Source organism: Pelmatolapia mariae, linkage group LG4 (assembly GCF_036321145.2).
Source record: "Pelmatolapia mariae isolate MD_Pm_ZW linkage group LG4, Pm_UMD_F_2, whole genome shotgun sequence".
NCBI classification, from domain to species: Eukaryota; Metazoa; Chordata; class Actinopteri; order Cichliformes; family Cichlidae; genus Pelmatolapia; species Pelmatolapia mariae.
The window spans coordinates 10,969,498-10,985,808 of NC_086230.1; the positions used below are offsets into that span (position 1 = coordinate 10,969,498).

Sequence of the window (16,311 nt, forward strand, 5' to 3'; positions counted from 1 at the left end):
CTATCTCAACCATGAAAGAATATCATTCCTTTGCCTTGAGATTCTTGGGTTGTTTTTGTAGTGTGCCTTGGATCATTGTGCATTTGCACTGTGGAGAGCTCTCTGATCAGTTTTGTAGCATTTGTCTGAGTCTGGGCAGAGAGTGTAACTCTGTACACGTCACCATTCATCCTGCAGCTGCTATCAGCAGTCATAGTATCAGTGAATGCTAGTAAACCAGTTATAGTGCTATCTGTATAAACTATACTGCCAAAATCATTCAGTCACCCATCCAAATCATTGAATTCAGGTGTTTAAATCAATTGTATGGTCACAGGTTTATAAATTTCGCCACCTATTCATGCAGAATGCTTTTACAAACATTTATGAAAGAATGGGTCATCCATATCCCTGACATCCATCTTATCCATATGGCAATCTGATGAATGATTCTGGATTTGGTGGATGTCAGGAGAACGGTACTTGTCTGGCTGCATTGTGCCAAGTCTAAAGTTTGGTAGAGGGGGGATTATGGAGCGAGTTTGGTGTGGAAGAAATTGACTCTTCTGACCTCAAAACAATCAAACACCTTTGGGATGAATTACAGCAGAGACTGGGAGGCAGACCTCATGGATGTACTTCTGGAAAAATGGTCAGAATTTCCCATAAACACTACTAAACCTGTGGAAAGTCTTCCCAGAAGAGCTGAAGCTGTTATAGCTGCAAAGGTGGGCTGACATCACATTAAAACCTATTGATTAAGAATGGAATGTCACTCAAGTTCATATGTGTGTGAAGGAAGACAAGCATTTCTTTTTTTTTTTTTTGCAATGTAGTATTTAAGGTATCTTTATATGCACATGCCATAACATTCCCACCACGTTTGATGGGTAATGTGGTATTCTGTATCATTCTTGTACAAGTTCATCTTGGTTTCATCTGTTCATAGAATTTTCCAGAACTGTGAAGGCTCTTTTAGATGTTTTCTGCCAAAGTCTAATCTGTAACAAGTAGTTTTCACCTCATGATAAACTTTCTGTGTTTTTCATTCCCGAAAGCCTCTTTTGATTGTAAATTTGAACAATATGTCTGTCTCCTCATAAGTGTGCTGACTTGGTTAGATGTTGTGAAGTTGTTTTTGTTAACCATTGAAATAATTCTGCCCTCATGCACTTTAGCTTCTTTAACTTCTTCTGTGGTCTTTCAGACATTTTTACTGAGCTGGTCAGTGTATTCGTTCTTTTTAACAGTGCACCAGATTATTGATTTGGGGCTACTCCTGATGTTTCTGCTGTGTATGTGATAGCTTTATTTTGATTTTTCAGCCAAATGAAAACCTCTTTCAGTTGAACTGCCCTTTATTTCGGTCTCATATTTAGTTACCTATAAATGGAAATTCATCCCTTCATCTACGCTTCATTTGTTGTGAAGTAAAAAGTAAAAGTCCTTAGCCGGCCATTAAACTGATCGACAGGCTCAATATAGCAGCTCAATAATTCTGGAGCCTCTGAAAATTGAGGGGGAGGACTAACATGTGTAATCCAAAACTTTTCCTAAACCCCTTGAATTAAAGGGTGAAAGTAGTGTATTTGTATGTATGGAAGTATACACTCTAATCGGAAAAAGCATCTGGACTGATGAGTTTCTTAAAACTCAAACTCAAAGTAGTCCAGACACTTTTTTTGCCCAGCTCCTTAGACTACAATGACCTGGATGACTGAGAACCTTCACAGATATACGCTCTAATACTATAAAGCATTACTTTATAATACTATTATAACACTATAATGGCGTATAGTGTGGTTAACAAGTTTCAGTATAATAGTTTGACACACCTTGAATGGTTAAGTCACTGTGTAGTGCACTTTTTAATCAAGCCACTAGGTGGCACGTGGCGCTCCAGATCCCACAGTGTCACTGCACGTGCTGCCGTGCGTGGGGGAAAAGCCAGAGCCGCGCCGTTAAAGGTTGTTGTTTTGGTTGTGATTCTCTAGAGCCCGCCCCCTGCTTTCTGATAGGCGCTGCGGTATGATTGGCGTCCGCGCGCTCAATTGTCACCGCGTCAACACGCTGAGGGGGCGTGGCTCGCATTGGTAATTATAACTCTGATTGTGCTCGGACACATGCAGCAGTCCCCGTGACGTTAAAAAGTTGATTCAAAGCGCACGTAGTCGCCTCGTCGGACTAAATAAGAGTTGTGTTTTCGTGCAGAGCGGGCAGTTTCACAAGTTGTCTAACATGACGGCGGCTAACCAAATGTTTTTCGAGGACAGGAGCGACGTGCCGGACCTGCTCAGGTACTTGGCCGACTGTCCCTTCTCCTTCCCGGCCTTTGATGACAGCGGTAAGCATGTTTTTAAATAACTTTATAACTGTTTTTGCATCTTTTTATGAGAGCTGCTTTTGCTAGCGTGCAGTCTGTAGTTGGTAGACTTATTTAAGTAGCATATGGTGGTGTGTAGTTACATTCATGGAAACACTAAGTACGTTTTTACTATATTTAATTACTTTATGTGACTTTGCCACATAAAGATTTGACACAGAGGCCCATGAATATTAAGGATTAAACTATGTCACTGGTTGTAAAATGAGTATAATTAATTAGTTACATTATTTTTAAGGTTTATGATTTAATATTGTCCGGTGACAGTTGCTATGTTGCCATTGTATTAGAGAGTCTGAGCTAAAAGTAATGCAGCAGCCCTGCAATTCTTCATGGTATCTTCATCTTATTTATCTTGCTTTCAGTGATACACATGAAGTGGTTTTATACATAAAGCTAATGAAGTGACTTCTGTTATTTTGACTATTAAAACTGACTAGTGTTTTTATTACACCTTAGCATTGAACTAAGTACTTAATCCAGCTCTAGTGTAAAGTTATTTTACTAGCAGACACTTTAAACCTTTCTGTATGGGAAACTGTAGAAGTAAAACCACCCGTAAACATAATTAAATGTCTCCTGTTCAGTTCATTATTTTACTGAGTGCAGTAATATGTGGTAATCAGAATATCACTCTAATCTCTTGAAATATGCACAGGTGATGAAAGGCTGTGAGGTGTATTGTGTCAGCAGACTGTCTGTGCTGTTTCTCCGTGTAGCCTGAAACTGATGCAACAACACTGAAACAGTCCTCACTCAGAGTTTCATCATTTCATTTGCTTCTTTATGCACTCTGCTTATGTTATGCACACTTTCTTGCTTACTTTCTGTTAAAAATAAATAAATTCTTTGGTTTACTTTTCATTAGAAGTCGCTAGTGCAGTGACATAGGAAATGTGAGAGGGAGTGACATGCAGGGCATGCAAGAAAGACCGCCAGCTGAAACTGAACTAGATGTGCTGGGGTTGTGTTACTTCACCTGTGCTCTGATGTCTCCTTAAGCGTTTTACTGGCACTTATGTGGGACACTTAATTGCTCCAGTATCACCAAAGTTGGTCACAGTGAGGTTTCGAATATACCTTGACCTGTTAAAAAAATAAATAGATAAATAAATCTTAGTATGCAGTCCCCATCTTCTCATGACTAATGAGAGAGTTTGTTCATCTCTATAGACAACCAGACAGCTAGCTCAAAGGCACAGTGTCAGATTTGGGTCAAACAACTTGCAGTAAAGCTGTGGCTAATGATGCATAGGAAATAAAACCACTCTGGAGTTTGATTTCCTTCATAAAGACCAGTCTGTATCATCCAGCCCCTGAAATCAGAGTTGTGCTGTATTAGCAGATTTACAGCAAATATTTAGCTGTGTGTCATAAGTGTATGTTATACATTGGCATCATGTAAAATCTATGATGACCTAGAGTTGACCTTCGGGGGGCACTTTAAGTAAATGTGGTTACAACTGAAAGGAACTCTGCAGTAAAAGCAATAAAACTCAAATAAAGCAAAATGAGTCGGCTAGTAGAAGCAAATCATGTGCCAGTAAAGTTTGTAGTATGTTTAGTAGTTTGTAAGTATGTTTCTAGTCATGTAAAAATAACAAAAATCCAAAATTATTTATGTAAAAAAACAAAACAAAACCAAGTTTTGCAGTAGCCTGAGAGTTAGCTTAGCAAACCTGAAATAATAATAACAACATAGATTTGTATAGGGTCTTTCAAGAAAGCCAAGGATGCTTTTCAGTAGAGTAGATAGAGGTTAAAAAATGTAGCATTATAGAAACTTGTTTTGCTCTCATGGTCTTTCACCATGCTAACTACATATTATTATATTATGATTATTATATTATTATCATTAAACTAATAAAGTATACTTTCATCCATACTTTCTATGCACATTTACCTACATGATGCTGGTATACAGATGAAGAAATTGTACAAAGTTGTAATGGCACTACCCTTTGCATCCCTGATACCCTGACACACAATGTTTGGCTTTAGATTTACATGTTTACACATGTTTGCGACACCGGAAAAAATCCCACAGACATGCAAAGTAATCATAGTTAGAAACTCAAATATAAATATTGCCTTTTATTATCTTGTAGTATTGACAACCAGTGCTGACTCACTAGTACATAATATGCCGGCCCTGTGATAGGCAGTGTCTTCGCAGGACACTTCAGTGGCAGATTATTGTGATATTGTTATTGTGTTTACTGTGGTTGAGGCCTTAATGTTTCTGTAATTTCCCCTGTAGATCATATAGAAAACATCACCATCAAGTTTTAATTCAATTATTTCTCCCTCATCTCAGTGTGCATACAAAGTTTCCTCTGTTCACATGTGTTGAACAACAGCAGACTCATATCTCAGCTGTTTTATGAGTGTAAATTGAATCAGTTTAAATAGACAGCAGAGGGCACTGATAGGTGTTTATTGTGCTCTGGTTTGCTCTGTAGACACAGCAGACTCCAGCCAGGACCGGTTCTTGCTTTGTATTTTTCCAGTGAGCTGCAGGACCCAGAATGAAAGCTTTGTGTTGTGTGAACCGAAGACATAACAAATGATTTAACAGTTCATTTCCAATATTGAAACATGCTTCCTACTCCCCCTTCTTCTTCTTCTTCTTCTTCTTCTTCTTCTTCTTATTATTATTATTATTATTATTATTATTATTGTTGTTGTTGTTGTTGTTGTTGTTTCAGTTTGACCTTTATCATCCTTGTAATGCGATGCAAAATGTTGCACATGAGCTCACTAATATTCGTGGCCACAGAAACCTTAATAGAAACCCTGGTCTCATGTGTCCCTGTCTAACCGTGTACGTGGACAGAGTGTTAGGACACCAGTCTTTTGGTGTGCGGTTTCAGTGTTCAGTCTGTAGAAGCTCATGGCACTTGTGCTGAACTTGGAGGAAAAAAAAGAAAAAAAATGAATTTCACTGCGGCTGAACATCGTGTTCCTGAAACAAAACAATATGCGAGACAAGGTCGTGCGCGCTCCCCGTCGCGCGGAAACACGCACGTCTCTTTTTTGTGGCAGTGAGGGTTTATTTTTTAGATTAATTATTATTATTCGGTGCAGTTAAACACGGTGAATGTGCTCATTAGAGAGGACCCGGAAGCTGGTGCGTGTAGAGTTAAAGCGTATCTAGGGAAATATGTGATAGACGTTATAGATTATACCTCGCATGCACTATTAAATCAATATAAAATAAAAACACTGTCGTGCGCGTGCCCGCTTCAACCAGCTCGCATTGGCTTGCACGTGCAGAGAATCTTTAAGCCACGCCCATCGACAGAGTGTGCTTTCACGTGAGTCGGGTGCGGGCGGGGCGCACGTGTTTGGCCACGAGTATCACGCTCAGAAACCAAGCGACTGCACGAGCTCACAACGTGTTTATGTGGGTGTGGGTATTTGCGCTATGCGTGCGCGCGTGACACGCAGTTCTTGCCGTGAAAGTGTGAGTACCTCGTGCCTCTAACGCCTTCTAATAAAGATGTTAATATGATGACTGCACGAGGCCGAGTGTTGCATTCACGTTGCGCTTATAGGGTCTGGGTTTTTTCCTTCTATGTAAAGCCATGATTTTCTTGTGTGTTTGTGGCCAATGCGCAAACGTAGAGCTACCACAGATTAGAAGCAAAATGAAGCTGCAGTAATATATTCATATATGAAGTACTGACAGCCAATCAGCTGCTACTATTGCGTGAAAGAGGCGTGGCACGGAACTCCTGAATATCCAACGAGCGCGCTCCGTGGGTAAGGAGAAGAAGAGGCTCGGTGTGGTGTTGTTTTTGACTTTAAAAAGCTGCATTTTCGGAGCTAAAAGGCTCAAAATCAGCGATAGTGTCGACTCCAGCGGCTAAACGCGGTTCTTGTGTTCCTGTTTTTCGGACGCAGCTCTCGGTAAAAAAAAGGCAGCGTCGCCTCGGTGTGCTCGGAGCTCGGCACGGAACAATGCCTGGCGAAGCCGCGATGGCAACGGAGCTCCAGCCCAGCGGTAATACCGCTACAGCGTCACCCCAGAAGTCTTTCCCTTTTGTTTTAAAGAAAATTATGGACATACCTCCTCCGAACATCCTGGATGAAGGAGAAGACGGTAAGCATTATTAATTATTATAAATAATAATAATAAATTCAAATTAAAATGCTGCCCAGTTTTCCAGCTTGTGAATGAACCACGAGTATATAGGTTTTAAGGCTGGGTAGTAATCAGCGTCTGGGGTTTCGCCTAAAACGTGTGGTCGTGGTTTTGGCTCACATGCCCTATGTTGCGTGGAGCAAACGATGAAGAACAAAAAGTTCCTGCTCTTCTGCGCTGAAAATCAAGGAGCTAAACCAGACTGGAAACAGTCAGGACAGAGCGGACTCCCTGGGGTTTCATTAAACAGCCCGAGCTACTTTTCTTTGGTTCCTGGCTGATGGTGATGGTGTTTTCTGACTTCCTTCTTTTATTTTAGCATCTACTCCCTCTCTCTGCCTCCGTCTGTCAGACTGCTTATCGGGCTTCTTGGATGTAGCCCGCCTTTGTTTATCCACTTGTTTGTCAGGTGTCACATCACCACCACCCCTTTCCACCCAGCCTCTTCTCATTCATAATTTCACTTTCCTACCGTGTCTCCTGAATAATGTTGTACCATACTGCAAATTTTTGGTATCCATCCAACACCCAAGTAAATACAGGGCCAGTATCGCCAATAGCGATACTTACAAAGGCAACTTGTGTAGCAGAGTGGAGTGTCATTACTTATGAGGTCATCACCAATTTGCAACACATTTTAATGACTGGGATTTTTTTTGTAATTAATACATGCCTTTCAACTTTTTATGCTTTTTAAAACTGTTTTTTTAGACCTTGAATGTTTGATATATATATATAAAATAATTTTGCTTTATTTTTTTGTTTCCAAAAAATAATAAACTCAGTGGGTTATATACTGAACTTAGAGGATCGATACTTTGTTTCGATCCTCTATCTTGTTGATACTGTTGTCCTTTAGATTGATCCACCCACCTCTACTACTGAATAATATTTGAACAAGGGAACTGTTCATTTTCAGCAAGCAGCCATTAATTTCACTTTTTCTTTTATGCTTTATGTCTTTAATGTAGAAATAGAGAAGGAGAAGCTGTGCTCATCTGAAGATGTGGATGGAGGAGGGGCTGTGGCAACGAATCCTGGTGGAGGCTCCAGAGGAGGTGGTGGTGGAAGTGGGGGCAGTGGAGGGGTATCAGCCTCCCTGACCCCAGCCATTTGGGAGAAGACCATTCCGTATGATGGGGAGACATTCCACTTGGAGTACATGGACTTGGATGAGTTCCTCCTGGAGAACGGTATCCCTGTGACCCTGGAGGAGGAGGAGCTGCAGAAGACACTGACAGTTGAAGACAAAGGCAAAGTCATTCCCAAGGCTATTGCAGCAGCTACCACCACCACTCCTACTACTACTACTGAAACAGCTACTCCCGCTACTCCTGTTGCTGCAGACTCATCATCTCCCCCCTCTGCCTCCATGGCCACCCCAGATCCAGAGGAGCCTGTGACAGTCACCACGTTACAACCGGCTAAGCTAGAAGAAGAACAAGAAGAACAAGAAGAAGAGGAAGAGGAAGAGCAAAAAGAGGAATCTTTGCCTGAGGAGGCAACGCCAAAAGCAGAAGTGAAGAAAGCAGGTGAGCAGATTTACTGCATGTGTTAAACATTAACACCTGATGAAAACTGTTATTTCCTCTCAGTTATGCAGCTCTAGTTTTATTTAGTTTGGTCTAAGAATGTCAATGCTGGCATGGCTACCTAAGTCATAATGATTAATAAATGTTACCAAATCTGGCCAAACAAGCTCTGTGACAGACTGGTGACCAGTCCCAGGTGTAGCCTGCCTCTCACCTCATGACAGCTGGGATAGGCTGGATTAAATAAGGAATATAGATTTTTCCAGTTAAATGTGGATAAACCAACTTTATAAAATGCGGTATGTCAGAGCATTTGTCAGTAGGACATAACTTATACAGATTTTAGTGCTTGCCCAGCCATTTCTGTGCATTATTACTCTGCTAAAGTGATGTGGTGAAAGGCAGATTTTTGCATATAATTTTCATCTAGGTCTTCAATGCTAATATAGTCAAATAATTTCACTGCAGGCAGTTTAATCACATGTTAACAAACTGACACAGAAGCAGTGATGGACATATTTTTTTAAATGTATTTTTAGGAGGTGTCCAATTTAGACACCTTTCATTTGAGCTGCACAGAAACTTTTAAAGCCTTTTTTCCAGTGTGGCATGTAGTGAACTTATTTGTTTTACTACTTTTTATAATTATTTTTATGTAGGTATGGTTATTATTCCCACAAAGACTTGTGCTTCTTTTGTATAACCCTCATTTTGTTTTGTTTTCTTAAAATGAGTGTTTGCAATGATAAAATGTCTTTGTGGGATCAGCGGCCGAGAGCAATGAAGCCTACATAGCTCCCTAAAAGGTTTCACAGTAGTGGTGTGAAGTCTGGCTACCTGGTTCATTGCCGTTTACCTGTCTTGTGTCCAAGCTTACTTTTTCCCTTGCTGGACTCTGCAGAACGTAACACGCCCTCCCCGATCGACCCAGAAGCCATTGAGGTGGACATTAATTTCCAGCCAGATCCCACAGACCTGGTCCTGTCCAGCGTGCCCGGGGGTGAGCTGTTCAACCCTCGCAAGCACAGGTTCTCCCAGGAGGAGCTGAAGCCGCAGCCAATGATCAAGAAGGCCAAGAAGGTTTTTGTTCCCGATGAGCAGAAGGTCAGTGGAATCAAATTTTCTTCTTCCCAAACTGCAGTTGAGATCAGTTCACTCCAGTCTGAAAAAACACTCTTGTAAAAACTAGTTAATATATGTCATACAGTTTAAGTATGACATATATTTAGAAAATTTCCACTCTTTTCATCTTGTTCAGTTGTAAGAAAAATGCATTTATCAAAATTGGGTTTGCAGAATGTTTAAGCTCCAACTCCATCAGTTAGTTTGTGTTTCTATGTGATTACATTAGCCCAATAAAACATTAGAACTGAGCTGATGATCTCCTCAATCCAATCCCTTCTTTTATGTGGGCAAGTTTAACTCTTCTTTCTGTCCCTTTTCATTCCTCTAGGATGAGAAGTACTGGTCAAGAAGAAAGAAGAACAATCTGGCAGCGAAGCGTTCCCGCGATGCACGCCGCCTTAAGGAGAACCAGATCACCGTGCGTGCATCCTTCCTGGAGCGTGAAAATGCTGCTCTGAGGCAGCAAGTGGCTGAGCTGCGGAAGGACTGCGGTCGCTGTAAGAACGTCCTGGCTCGATACGAAGCCAAGTACGGCCCACTGTAAAAAAATAAATAAATAACAGAAAAAAGGAAAAAAAGAAAACTCACAATAAAACCCATGACGAGACAAAAGCAGAACTCCCTTCCCCGCAAATTTCAACACAGATATAAACACCTAAGGAATCTAAATTTGCACTGTTGTCTTTGCTGACCTCCAGTCACTGTGTTCGGCTCCAGTTTCTAACACGACGCTGGAGTTTTGGATACACACTGGCAGACAGTGAGGCATGATGGGAGCGGTGGTCACAGGAAGGCCTGTGGAGAGCGCCTGGCTCCTACACTCGGAGAGGAAGTGGACCGTTCTGGATTCTCCCATGGTCAAACACACATGGAAAATATGGTCGTCTCGAGAAAAGTTCAAAGAGAGTCACGCGACATGAAAAGAGCGGGTCGGTTAGAAAGAATCACACGCTTTCAAATTCGATACAGCAGTTTCCGTCAGAGCACAGCACACCTTAATGGACCAAAGCACGAGTAGCGTCAGTCAGAAGTTGTGTATTTAGAAAGGTGCACATGTGCACCTGTTTTCCTTGTGTTGCACTTAATTAGGAGGCTCAGAAGAAGAAGAATATTTACTAAAGTGTAGCAGTGTAGGAGAGGAACAGATGAAAAGTGAGCCGGAGTCAGGTTCAAGGTGGTACTCCCAGTCTGGAGAAGGTAAGAGGGGGGAGACCTCAGGAAAGGGGTGGTCCAGTCAGAGTTCTTCCGTCACACAAGCACGCCTCTGCACACTCTTTAAAAACAACTGTTATGTATATATAATCATCTCTCTGCACCATTTTTATAGTGTATAATCCATTTTGCACTTTTTCATTAAAAAAAGAAAACACACACGTGGTGTGTGGAGATTAAGCTGGTAGCAGCTGTCTACCTTATTAACAATGATCACAGTGGGAGCTGTTTTAATGGTAGCATACTAATGAAAATGCAAAGTAGGTCTAAAGTTTAAAGCTTCTGTGATTTTTAACATCTTTTTTCTACTAAGATCAGCTTCCAGAGCCTCAAAGATTCAGTGAAGGAGCAGATTGTTTTATATATGGGGAAAGAGTAGTAGTTTCTGTCTGTGGGTTACTGTTAAGGGCATGCTGTGCATTTGATCTCCAAGGCCTTCGATTGTAGAGGGGTATGTTCACATGTACAGTACTACGCACATGTCTTGTGCCACCCTTCATTTCCTAAAATTTTGCTCATAAAGTGGGATATAGATGCAGGATTTTATTGACCTGTGCAAACATACATGGAAATACAGTATCTAAGACAAAAACAGAGTTTTTATAATTGTAACCAGCTTGAAAGTTGATATTTGGAAGGATCACCTTATTCTTCAACACAGCCTGATCTCTCTTAGGCAGCTTTCTTCTCATTTCTTTAAGTCGTCTTCAGGAATAGTTCTCCAGGACATTTAAAGCTCTTCTTTGGATGTTTCTGCTGTTTTGGTCTGTCCTATGTTAACATGACTCTACACTGCTTCAATAATGTTGAGGTCTGAGCTCTGGGGAGGCCAATCCATGACTGATGTTTTTCTATTTGAGTATGCTTTCACTGCGTTGTTTGAGATGATTGCCATTCTGAAAAATGAAGCTGTTTCCAATTACAACACTTTCCACGTAGTATTTTATGATGGCTCAAAATCTAACAGTACTTTTCTGCCTTCATAATTTAATCAATAGTAACAAGATCTGAAAACTGTTTAATGCCCATCAAACTGTTACTTTTGATCTTTTGCGTAGATTCAACAAAAAAATTTAAACAAGTATGTGTTTTGTGACAACTGCTAGTAACAAAAATACAATTTAAAATGGGTTCTTTGCTAATTTGTCTGTCATCTGTAAACTTTTTAATACTGGCCTTTTTTAATACTTAATAAATTCCTCTGAAAATTGTCTGGTACGAGGACTGAACTGGAATAGTGAAAAAGCAGCCAGTGTCAAAAAAACAACTTTGAAAGAGCTTTTTAGAAATCCTGGAGAACTATTGCTCAAGACTACTTTAAACAATAACAAAATGTGGCTCCTTGAAAGCAAAATATAAAGAAATGAGGGGTGGGTTTAAGAGTTTTTCACAGTGCTGTTGGGATGTTTATTTACTGCACACTGCAGTTAGTGTGCTAGAGTCACTGCCTGCCTAACGGTGTAGAGAGAACTGGATTGATTGGTTGCTTTTTGTTTTTTATCTTAAGCAGGCTCAAAGTCGGCTGTTTCTGAACCTTGTAAATATGTCTCCTGGTCTTTATTTTGCTAAGACGGGGACTCTGTGTCTTTATTAACCCTACAATATTCCTTATATTTGCCAAATAGTTGAATGAGTGCTGTATTTATTCTTGGGTAATAATGCATTTGTTGATTGTGATGTACAAACAATGTGTCAGATAATTTTATTTCTTTTTAGGAACAATACCTATATAATGAAACCAATGACAAAGCAGGGAATTCAAAGGGTAAACTGTGCTTTTGGATGTTTGTTTTAAAAACAGGTTTATATAGTAATGTGGGCTTTATTTTTTTGGGGTGGGGTGTTGTGTTCTGAACACACAAAGGACAGGGTGCACTCTCCTTTACCTCATCCAACACTTGCTACTGTGAAAGGTAAAACATGGAGCATGGCTACAAAGTGTTGGTTGAAGCAAAGAACACGTACAAAGCAGCTTAGCTCCATTTGGCAAAACCTTAAATCCGACTTTATAAACTGAGTTCTTTCCGCCAAAGCGTCTGTGTGAATCTTGATTAGTAAATATGTTGCAGACTGTTATGGGACTCTGTATCTCAAACTTATAATTTTTTTGATTTTTATCAGCCAGCTTGTGCTCATAATCCTGGAAAGAAAATAAATGTGGCAATAATACTCTGTTATGTAATGCTAGTTTGATTTCAGTAGTGATGTTGTATGTATACTTACTATGATGTACTAAATAGAAAAGCCCCAAAGTCATTCGTGCTTCCAGTTCTCAATTCTCTGTAGTCCGGGATCTTAATGCATGAAACCCAGTAAACCTGTCTGTCTCTCTCTCTGTTGTTTGTTTGTTTTTTAAAAAATACGTTTTATACCAAGTGTACTTATGTCTGTAAACCATTACTGAAAACTAGAGCTCTTTGGTTTTTGGGGGGATGACGTAGGCTGATGGTGTATTGTGCAGAACAGTTAAGAAAAAACAAAAAAGCAGAGCATCTTTGCTGTGATGTCCTTTTGTTTATGACAGCACCGCCTTTCCTTGTGCAGCCAGCGCTTGACCTTGTGGTGAAAACAGCATCTTTTAATCACTGTGGATTATTATTATTATTATCATTTTTATTTTAAATTTTTTTATTTGCTATAGATTGATCTATATCTGGATACACTGGAATCAGCTGGTGCTTTTTTGTGTTGGTTTTTTTCTTGATTGCTAATGTGATCATTTGAGTTTCCTGATAGTGTATTGTAACAGCTGGTTCTTGGGTTTTTTTTCTGTCACATTGACCTTCAAACTCGACATCGACTGCACTGAGCTTTAGACATCAGTCTAGCTGATGAATGCAAACTTGGACATTTAAAAAGAAAAAACTCTAAAATGGTACTGGCCAAGAGAAGTTTTTAGAAGCCAATAAAATCAAGATCATATTTTGTATAGTAATGCATAAAGTATGTAGCAGTTTCTGTTTGATGTGAAGCTCCTTATGAAATCAATTTTCTTTTTCTTTTTAAAGAGTTTGGAGTTTTTCCCCAATTCTCTGCATGCAGACCTGCAGTTATGACTTTTGGCCACCTACTTCTGCCACCTACTGACAAAAGATGGCTCCTGCACTTGTAAAACCCTTTGTGCCACTTTTGGGTAACATTTAAGGAAAACTAGAATCCTGGATTTCTGGAAGCGTTATTCAGTCTGTAAAAGCTGAAGCCACCTATTACATTTAACCCACAAAGCAGCTGAGGTTTTATACTTCTACCAGTGCATCAAATAAGAATGAAAAAATAAAGGTAGTAAAAATTGAAACAAACACATAACACACAAACACACACATAAAGCAATACACAAATAATCGACAGAGAACATCTGCTGCCTGCAGGTGGCACAAGTGTGTGTGTGCACAGGTGTTCGCTCTACCTGTAGGTGTGCTCAGAGCAGCACGACTAGATCTCTAGTCTAAACCTCAGTTTTAAGGTTATGGCTTGAAACTCTTGACACTGGTTTGAGATGCTTTGCATCGACAACACCGTGCCCTTGTTTACTTATTTGAAGTAGCTCCCGGAAAACCATTTTAAATCTCTTTCTGGAAACATTTTTAAAGACTTGTGGTGTTTTTGGCTTTCTGTTCTGATTTTTATACAAATGTGGGTTTTTTCTCGTTTTTGTATTGTCCCTATCATGTATTGGATACATGCAACTGCAGTATCGTGTCCTAATTGTATCTTGTATTATGCATATGAAATAAATTTGGAGTTTTACCGACATGTGGGCTTGTCTTTTTGACCTTGCCTGATTTGCTGACCAGCTGCGGCGGCTGTGTGACAAACGTCGGGTAACAAAAGGAGCTGGTGGATAAATGAAGGCATCTTCCTCATTCTTGATGCGCTTGCACACACACACACACAAAATCCCCCTGAGTGCACATCTTTTTTCCCCCTTTTTTATTGTCCCTTCATTACCTCTCTCCTGCGGCTCATCAGTATTCCAGCAGAGTAGGAGATGTTGCGTAATGATCACATCGACAGACAGGGGAGCAGAATTGCGTAACACATAAGCAGCCTCTAAAGACCAGAGGGATGGGTGTGTGTGTGTGTGGAGGATGGAGCAAAGACGGCGAGGAAGCAGGAGGTGGGGACAAGCAGTGGAAAGGATCAGGTAGTGGTAAGGATGGGGAGTGGGGGAGGGAAGATAGCTAGATGATGAAAAGAGAATGAGGGATGCGGTGCTGAGGATGCAGAGCTATGCATGTTGTCACACCACTACATGCTCAGCACAGCCACAACATGAGCAAGCCAACCTTCCAGCTGGCTGTACACAGACACCAGCATGGGGCAGGACAGGCAGACGGAGTGCTAGGTGATGAAATGCAAAGTAATATCTGCTGGGATGGGTCCAGCTGAGGTGGGCTGGTGAACAAGCTGGCTGCTCACCATTTGAGAATTCCATCCTTGCTTTGAATTATTGATCAAACATCACTCGAATCTGTTTACCGCAATCAGAGCGATGAGCTGCTCCAGGACTCTCACACACGAACCAAGGGTCTGCTCCAACACATTCCAGCATGAACCCACACAGAGACCACAAAGGAGGAGGACTCACCCCCGCACTCTCACGCACAAATGAGGACGACACAATCAGTTTAATTTTTCCATGCTTATAATTTTTTTTGCCAATCTGTTTTTATTACAAACTTAAAAAAGAATCTCATACAATAAGAAACTGCAGTAGTAACTCCCCATTCCCGAGGGGGCAGCACAGAAAACAGGTCATTGCATCTCAGTAGTGAAATATTCATTATACATCTACAGGGTGTACAGATCAGATACAAAATAGGAAGAATAATAATAAAATACAGGCAGGAAAGAAAACACTATTTATACATCATCTGAACATTTTATTAGATCCATTTTACTCTTAAATGTTAATTCACCTTTTTCTTTTTTTTACATAGAAAATAAATTTATTTTATGACAATGAAATATCCCAAAGTGCAAAGTAAAACGCACACATCGATATAAGCAAAACGACATCAGAATACAAAATTCTTGTCTCCATCTTCATTCCTGCTCAACCCTGATTTTAGAACAGCCCGCATTCAGGTTTATGGTGCCCCCCCACCTTTATTCACTTCTTTCAAATATCTAAGAGCTGACTTGCCAGCTTGTGTTATTAGTAAATTTAATACCACCATCTCCTCTATGCTGATTTTTTGTTTTAATTTTGGTTTTAATCAGGATGTGAGGGGTACAGAGAAATGTTTCTGGTCATGCATATGACTCAAAGAATCCCTCCAAATGTTTTCACCATTAGCGTCCCTAACGCCATCTAAACCAGGGTTGACAACAGTTCAGAGCAACATTCATTTCCTTCATCTTTTCCCAAACCGGTTGCCTTCCTATTGAAGAGAGATACTGGAGAGAGGTAGAAACCCCTTGAATCCTTCAGGGTTGTTTAAAAAACTTATGGCATTTCATTGAACTGGAGAAGGGTGTGTAAGTAAAGACAGTCTGGGATTATGGCTATAGTATCAGTACCATAAGGATCCGGCTGATGGAGCAAGGGTGGCTCAGTCAAGAAAAAAAACGATAAAGATAGAAAGAACATTTTGTTCTTTTTAATATTAGCAGATCTGGGAATTGAAATACAGATAAATTAAGAGTGTTGGGGAGTTTATAATATACAGAGTGTGTGCTACGTGAAAATAGGACTAATTCTTTTTTTTTTTTTTAAATTTAAAAAAAAAAAAAAAAGAAAGTTTTTTTGGTTTAAATGTAATGCCTATGGGGAGGAGTGCTGTCAGACTGCCCTCGGAGCACAGAAAGAGGTGATCAGCCATCTTTTCCTACACAAACCCACTGTAAACATTTCTAACTCCAACTGCAAACTGAAGAATGATTACATTTACCCGTCTTATTAGACATATGGTGTACAAGGTACAATACAC

General features: G+C 40.2%; 1 protein-coding gene across 2 annotated transcripts; it reads left to right on the forward strand.

Annotated features, from left to right (window-relative positions):
* The first annotated feature begins 2,092 nt into the window (after positions 1 to 2,092).
* On the forward strand, positions 2,093 to 12,709 carry LOC134625989 (thyrotroph embryonic factor-like). 2 transcript variants are annotated; one of them, XM_063471425.1, is made up of 4 exons: positions 2,093 to 2,323; positions 7,481 to 8,041; positions 8,943 to 9,145; positions 9,495 to 12,709. In XM_063471425.1, exons 1-4 carry the CDS (start codon positions 2,218 to 2,220, stop codon positions 9,708 to 9,710), a joined length of 1,086 nt encoding a protein of 361 aa, XP_063327495.1. In that variant the 5' UTR covers positions 2,093 to 2,217; the 3' UTR covers positions 9,711 to 12,709. The 2 variants fall into 2 exon arrangements, with proteins under 2 accessions (XP_063327495.1, XP_063327494.1); XM_063471424.1 differs by lacking the exon at positions 2,093 to 2,323 and adding an exon at positions 5,843 to 6,467.
* Positions 12,710 to 16,311: the final 3,602 nt, after the last annotated feature.

What these genes read in the sequence shown, in the direction of transcription:
- LOC134625989 (XM_063471424.1), top strand. Translation starts at nt 6,326, where the DNA reads ATGCCTGGCGAAGCCGCGATGGCAACGGAGCTCCAGCCCAGCGGTAAT. An exon ending in AGCAGAAGTGAAGAAAGCAG is followed by an intron (nt 8,042 to 8,942) that starts GTGAGCAGATTT and finishes TGGACTCTGCAG; the next exon opens with AACGTAACACGCCCTCCCCG. An exon ending in TTGTTCCCGATGAGCAGAAG is followed by an intron (nt 9,146 to 9,494) that starts GTCAGTGGAATC and finishes TCATTCCTCTAG; the next exon opens with GATGAGAAGTACTGGTCAAG.